This window comes from Bufo gargarizans, chromosome 3 (genome assembly GCF_014858855.1).
Source record: "Bufo gargarizans isolate SCDJY-AF-19 chromosome 3, ASM1485885v1, whole genome shotgun sequence".
NCBI lineage: Eukaryota > Metazoa > Chordata > Amphibia > Anura > Bufonidae > Bufo > Bufo gargarizans.
This window is the reverse complement of record NC_058082.1, coordinates 15,869,854-15,877,627: the sequence shown is the minus strand read 5'-3', so window position 1 is coordinate 15,877,627 and position 7,774 is coordinate 15,869,854. Positions and strand designations below refer to the sequence as shown.

Genomic DNA, 7,774 nt, shown 5'->3' with positions numbered 1-7,774 from the left:
GTATAAAACTCCTGATAAAACTTGTAGGTACAGTACTTCAGCCTCTGATCTGTGTTGGAGATGCCACAATATTAAAGGGACTTTCTTACATGTTTGGTGGACATGCGAGAAAAGCAATCCATGGTGGCACACTATCACCAAATTATGTAATCAGATATGTGAGACGTCTCTTCCTTGCTCCCCTGAATTGGCACTGCTATCGCTAGGGATGGAAAACCTAGACAGACATAGAAAATCCCTTTTTACTCTCCTTTTAGCAGCGGCTAGATTACTTTTACCTACCCACTGGTTATCCTCTGAAATTCCCAGTATTGAACAATGGACGAATAAAGTTGACCAGATATATAGATTAGAGGAGATTTCACATTGGGAGGCACACTCTAGACCTCTCTTCCTAAAAACTTGGACACCCTGGAAGCGTTACAGGAACTTCCCCTAGGTGTACATTATTTGAGGATTTGTATTTTTCACGACCCTCTCTATTACATCCCATCAGATAACAAATTACTATCGTTTTTCACCACTCCCTCCCCCTTCCTTCTCTTCCCCCCCCCCATCTACGAACCTATGCCATAGAATTGTGTACTTCATTTTTGTGCTTTTGTGATAGACCTGACTTTGCTGTCAGGCTTATACTTTTTGCTGATACCTGTCATGTTTTGGCTTAACCGCCTTCTGTTTTCTTGTTTTTATTTGTGACCCCTTACACTAGTTGACCTTCGCTTGTGATTCTGTCACTTATAATGTTGTATGCCTTGCTTATTGGACATTGTACTTTGCCTTGAAAAAATTGAAAACAATAAAAAAAAATCAATATAAAAAAAAAAAAACTGTCAGCATTCGCCCCATAAGACGCAGGGGCATTTTTCCCCCAAAGTAGGTCTTATGGGGCGAAGAATACGGTATAGACGTTAATTGATCTGCATCCTTATTATGATAGCGTTTAAAATGGTTCGATTAGGGTTGAAATGTTTAAAGAAAAGGATGGGAAGAGATCCCAAACTTAAGAATGATTATTTGAAATCCAGGGAAGGAATCCTCGAAGAAGGACATGCAGAGAAAGTTAATAACCAACCTAAAAAAGGAGAAGTGTGGTACATCCCACATCAAGGTGTTTACCACTCAAAGAAACCAGATAATATTAGAGTAGTATTTGATTGCTCAGCAAAGTACAATGATGTTGCATTGAATGACCATCTTCTAAAAGGACCAGATCTTACAAACCGGATTCCAAAAAAGTTGGGACACTATACAAATCGTGAATAAAAACTGAATGCAATGATGTGGAGGTGCCAACTTCTAATATTTTATTCAGAATAGAACATAAATCACGGAACAAAAGTTTAAACTGAGAAAATGTACCATTTTAAGGGAAAAATATGTTGAATCAGAATTTCATGGTGTCAACAAATCCCCAAAAAGTTGGGACAAGGCCATTTTCACCGCTGTGTGGCATCTCCCCTTCTTCTTACAACACTCAACAGACGTCTGGGGACGAGGAGACCAGTTTCTCAGGTTTAGAAATAGGAATGCTCTCCCATTCTTGTCTAATACAGGCCTCTAACTGTTCCATCGTCTTGTGCCTTCTTTGTTGCACCTTCCTCTTTATGATGCGCCAAATGTTCTCTATAGGTGAAAGATCTGGACTGCAGACTGGCCATTTCAGTACCCAGATCCTTCTCCTACGCAGCCATAATGTTGTGATTGATACAGAATGTGGTCTGGCATTATTTTGTTGAAAAATGCAGGGTCTTCCCTAAAAGAGATGACGTCTGGATGGGAGCAGATGTTGTTCTAGAACCTGAATATATTTTTCTGCATTGATGGTGCCTTTCCAGACATGCAAGCTGCCCATGCCACACGCACTCATGCAACCTCATACCACCAGAGATGCAGGCTTCTGAACTGAGCGTTGATAACAACTTGGGTTGTCCTTGTCCTCTTTGGTCCAGATGACATGGCGTCCCAGATTTCCAAAAAGAACTTTGAATCGTGACTCGTCTGACCACAGAACAGTCTTCCATTTTGCCACACTCCATTTTAAATGATCCCTGGCCCAGTGAAAACACCTGAGCTTGTGGATCTTGCTTAGAAATGGCTTCTTCTTTGCACTGTAGAGTTTCAGCTGGCAACGGCGGATGGCGCGGTGGATTGTGGTCACTGACAATGGTTTCTGGAAGTCTTCCTGAGCCCATTCTGGGATTTCCTTTACAGTAGCATTCCTGTTTGTGGTGCAGTGTCGTTTAAGGGCCCGGAGATCACGGGCATCCAGTATGGTTTTACGGCCTTGACCCTTACGCACAGAGATTGTTCCAGATTCTCTGAATCTTCGGATGATGTTCTGCACAGTTGATGATGATAGATGCAAAGTCTTTGCAATGTTTCGCTGGGTAACACCTTTCTGATATTGCTCCACTATCTTTCTGCGCAACATTGTGGGAATTGGTGATCCTCTACCCATCTTGGCTTCTGAGAGACACTGCCGCTCTGAGAAGCTCTTTTTATACCCAATCATGTTGCCAATTGACCTAATTAGTGTTAATTGGTCTTCCAGCTCTTCGTTATGCTCAAATTTACTTTTTCCAGCCTCTTATTGCTACTTGTCCCAACTTTTTGGGGATTTGTTGACACCGTGAAATTTGAATCAACGTATTTTTCCTTTAAAATGATACATTTACTCGGATTAAACGTTTGATCTGTCATCTCCGTTCTATTACAGATAAAATACTGACATTTGCCATCTCCACATCATTGCATTCAGTTTTTATTCACAATTTGTTTAGTGTCCCAACTTTTTGGGAATCCGGTTTGTAGAAAATCTTACATGGCCATGGCTCGCCTTGCTGGTGTTCAGCGGCAACACCACCTGCCCGTCAGACGTCTGATTTGTGACAGCCCGATGCGCTGGAACTCCACCTTGTATATGCTTGTATAATGTATATGCAGAACCTGAACCAGCAGGTGGTTGCATAGTTGGATAGCACCCTGCCAGCTGTTATTGACGATCCGGTGTTTAGCGCGGCGGGGGACATACTTACCCCAAGAAGAACTCGCCTGTCCACCCAAAATGTGGAGAGACTGACCTTTGTTAAGATGAATCAGGTGTGGATCACCCTGGATTTCCACCCACCAATGCCTAATGCATTAGACTATATCATCCATGGTGTCACACCAACACTTTGACAAAAGAGACCGGTTTCTTCTGGCTACCTGCCTCAGCTACTATTCTGATGCTGCCACCCTCCTGATGCCACACATCTGATGCCAAGTGCTTCTTCTTTCTCCCACCATCTTCAGCTGGTACTGGTATTGACTCCCAACTCCCTACTCTGTCACTTTGCCACTCTGTAGTCTTCTGATGCTGCTGCTACCTCCATACTATGCCACCTTGCCACTCTGTGGTCTCCCCATGCTGCTGACACCTCCACACTATGTCACCTTGCCACTCTGTGGTCTCCTCATGCTGCTGACACCTCCACACTATGTCATCTTTCTACTCTGTGGTCTCCTCGTGCTGCTGCTGCCACCTCCACACTATGTCAACTTGCCACTCTGTGGTCTCCTTGTGCTGCTGCCATCTCCACACTATGCCATATTGCCACTCTGTGGCCCCCTCCTCCTGATGCTTCTGCCACCTCCACACTCTGTCTGTGTGCTTCTCTGTGGCCTCCTGATGCTGCCGCCACCTCCACACTGTCATTTTTCCACTCTGTGGTCTCCTCCTGATGCTATTGCCACCTCCAGACTCTGTCATTGGGCCACTCTGAGGTCTCCTTATGCTGCTTCCACCTCACCACTATGTCATAGGGCAACTCTGTGGACTTCTCATGCTGTTCCCACCATTCCCACTTCAAGACTGGGTCACTATTTTGCCTTTCAGCCTTGTTGACATCATCATTTATTTGACCCATCTTCTGATCTGTCAGAAGGAAGGAAAAATGAGACGCACAACGGATCCTGTCTGTGTAGCAGCTGTAAGGCCTGTATGGTCCCATCAGAATTGGCTTGTGATTTGGTAGCCAAAAGCAGGAGTGGGTGCAAAACACAGAAGACATTCAAATATTCCATTTAAGTGTCATCTCTGTTTTGGATCCACTCTTGTTTTTTTGGCATTAGCGAAACTGATGGATTACTGACCAAATGCTGACCGAGTGAAGGCGGATGCTCCACAGACAGGACTTTGTTTTCCGTCTTGCATAACGGGACCCAGACAGATCCATTTTGATTACCATAGATTTCTATTAGGATGGAAAGCAAACAAAATGCCCTTTAAAGGCTTCCATTTTGCATTCCGTCAAAATGCAAGTCTATATGCAGAAGAACGGATAAGTCCTTCCGTCTTATGGATTCAAGTTATAATGGCAATCCCTAACAGAATCCCTAACGCCAGCAGTAGATCTTACTTTAGATGTATCAGTCCCTGATGCCATAAATCCTTTGCCACAAACTGACTGGGTGAGTGATTACTACAGATTGCTACAAGATTACTAAAGAGAACAGGTTTAAACTGTGTCTAAATAAAATTGTTCCAGACGAACCCTTACTTGTGGAATTGCGACCTGAGTAACCAGAACTGTCTACTCTAGGTCAACCATAGATAAATATTTCTTAGATGTAGATCCACTACATTGTTCAACTTACTTGTCCCAGTTGGGAATGCTCCAGTACAACATCAGTCTGGAGGAACACTAGAGCCTTCCTCTAAAGACTCTCCAGAAATGACTATTTCATCTTGTTTGCAACATTTAAGTATGCTTAACCTTGGTCTTTTGCAGGGGGAAGACAGCAACATATATAAAGTAAAAATATGGTACTATACAGTATATGAAGGCAAGCTTGCTCCTACTGTCTTCTTAGTGCCTTATTCTTATGGCACAAGAACCCCGGGGATGGCTTTTATGAAGCAGGGGGGTATGCAGTCTCCTCACTGCAAACTGGTGAAAGTGTTAATGTCACTTTATTTCATGCACTGTATTATGTCCTATAGGCTGTGTACGGTGTGGGAAGTTCTCTAGTACCTAGGCAAGGCTGGCACCACCACTTCCCCTGTAGGAGGAAATAGAAGTCAGTGTCAGGATGGAGCAGAAACAGTATGACGTAGTTGTAATTACACCTGCTCAACGCGGAAGTTACGACCGTGAGCAGGCAAACAATGAAGGGAGGGCAGCGCTTGTACGCTTCTCTTCAAACAGCTGATTGGCAGGGGTGCTGAAAGTCTGCCGATCTGATATTGGTGACCTATCCTGAGGACAGGTCATCATTATAGAAAAAAAAGCGGACAACCCCTTTAAACTGAGACTACAGAGATCTCTACATCTGGTGGGAGAATAACAAGCTTCCAGTTTACCACTATATAAAACAGGACAGAAAGGATCCACAGTCCAGAGACTGTATTGCAGGATACCGGGGGAGCACTATACAGTATAAGGCAGTAGCAGATGTTACATAAGCCGATTACACATACGTCACTGCTGACTTTGGTTTCAATGGGACACTGTACTGTTCAATCTCCTAATTCCTGAGATCTTACGGCAGGTTCTCTTCTTAGCACCATTCATAATTCTTACATTTTTAAAAATATTTCTTTAAGGATTTTCCAGGTCTCCTCACGGATCAGGGTTGTCTTAATCCCATAGATAAGTGGGTTGAGCATGGGTGGAACCAAGAGATAGATGTCAGAGAAGATAATATGGACATAAGGAGGAATCTTCTTGCCATATCGGTGGGATAAGAAAGAGAATATGGCCATGCTGTAAAAGCTCAGGAACACGCACATATGAGGGGTACACGTGTTAAATGCTTTCAGACGAGCGTCTTTAGATGGAAGACGGAAGACGGCATTGAAAATCATGGTATACGATAGGAGGATGAATAGCAAATCAACACCAAGAATGGTGAAAGCCACTAATAGGCCAAGAATACTGTTCCCTCGGATGTCAGCAGCTGCGAGCTTCACCACCGCCATGTGCTCGCAGTAGGAATGTGCAATGATGTTGGTCTTGAAAGCAGGAAACCTCCTGATCAATACAATACAAGGCCCGACCAGAACAACTGCCCGGACCAGAAACACAATGACCAGTCTGGTTATCAGTCTAGTGGTTATTATGGAGTTATATCGGAGAGGCTTATATATAGCAATGTAGCGGTCATAAGCCATGGAAAGCAAGAACCCAGATTCAATACTGGTAAAGCTGTGAATGAAGAACATCTGGAGAAGACACCCATTAAAGCTAATTGCTCTGATATTTAACCAGAAGATGGACAAGATTTTTGGGGCAACACTTGTAGAAAGAAGGCAGTCATTGAATGCCAACATAGAAAGGAATATAAACATAGGCTGGTGGAGTCTTGGAGACATGAGGATGACAACTATCACCATGATGTTTCCCAGCAAAGCCAATACATAGAAGATACAGAAAGGGATTGAGATCCAGATATGTTTATGTTCTAGTCCCGGAATACCAACCAGTAGGAAGTAGGTGGGATAGAAGGTGGAATTTGCCATTTTCTCCGGCAGGGATTTTGCCATCTTCTCTGGCAGAGTGTGGACAAACATAACTTTCTGCTCTGGTCTAATCTGTAGAAACCAAAGGTGATCCTGAAGATGAGATACAGTTGAAGAAATTCAGCTCTCATTGTCCTAGGCTACATGGACAACACAAGTATTCTAGCACTCAATGTCAGTCTGCTTCATTTAAAGCTAAGATAAAAGTTGTAACAACCGAAAAAGTATTCCTTTATCCCAGCACTGGTGTGACCACATCTACTGAATTACACTGACATAAACTTGTCAGTGTAATAGAATAGATTCCAGGACTCTCATGGTAACACAGCATTATAAATAATAGCAATGCTGTGTGATCCTGTCAGAGGAGCGTAGATCTGAACGGGCCCTCACACTGACACACTCTGCGAGTTCCTCACATTGAACCTGCTTGAGTTTGTCTGGCATTAGTGGGACAATGTTACTCCTGAGGTTAGTAATCTCCTGGCTGTGTGTCAGTCTGTGATATACTTTCCTGAGTTCTGTGTCAGTTTGGATTTGGGAGTTCTGTGACCTGCCCTGGTTGTGAAATGATGTCATGTCTTGCTTTCATCTGTCTGAATTGTCATAGTCCGAGTTTGTAGTTTATGTTCGTTCTGGTTCTGTCCGTGTCTGAATTCTGACCTAGTGTCCTAGACATTGTTTGTGCTCTTTAATTCCAGCTCATTGAGTTAAGGATCTTTGAAACTTTCAAACTAGCGTTTTTTTATTTTCCCTGTGTGCTGATGAGGAGGTATTCTGTGCTGCACAGTGGTATTTATATGGTGCTGATGAGGAGGTATTCTGTGCTGCACAGTGGTATTTATATGGTGCTGATGAGGAGGTATTCTGTGCTGCACAGTGGTATTTATATGGTGCTGATGAGGAGGTATTCTGTACTGCACAGTGGTATTTATATGGTGCTGATGAGGAGGTGTTCTGTGCTGCACAGTGGTATTTATATGGTGCTGATGAGGAGGTATTCTGTGCTGCACACTGGTATTTATATGGTGCTGATGAGGAGGTATTCTGTGCTGCACAGTGGTATTTATATGGTGCTGATGAGGAGATATTCTGTGCTGCACTGTGGTATTTATATGGTGCTGATGAGGAGGTGTTCTGTGCTGCACAGTGGTATTTATATGGTGCTGATGAGGAGGTATTCTGTGCTGCACAGTGGTATTTATATGGTGCTGATGAGGAGGTATTCTGTTCTGCACAGTGGTATTTATATGGTGCTGATGAGGAGGT

At 43.4% G+C, this 7,774-nt stretch overlaps 1 protein-coding gene across 1 annotated transcript; it reads right to left on the bottom strand.

Annotated features, from left to right (window-relative positions):
• Positions 1-5,563: 5,563 nt before the first annotated feature.
• LOC122931310 (olfactory receptor 52A1-like) lies at positions 5,564-6,511 on the bottom strand. The gene has a single exon (XM_044285375.1). The coding sequence runs from the start codon at positions 6,503-6,505 to the stop codon at positions 5,564-5,566; it is 942 nt and encodes a 313-aa protein (XP_044141310.1). The 5' UTR covers positions 6,506-6,511.
• Positions 6,512-7,774: the final 1,263 nt, after the last annotated feature.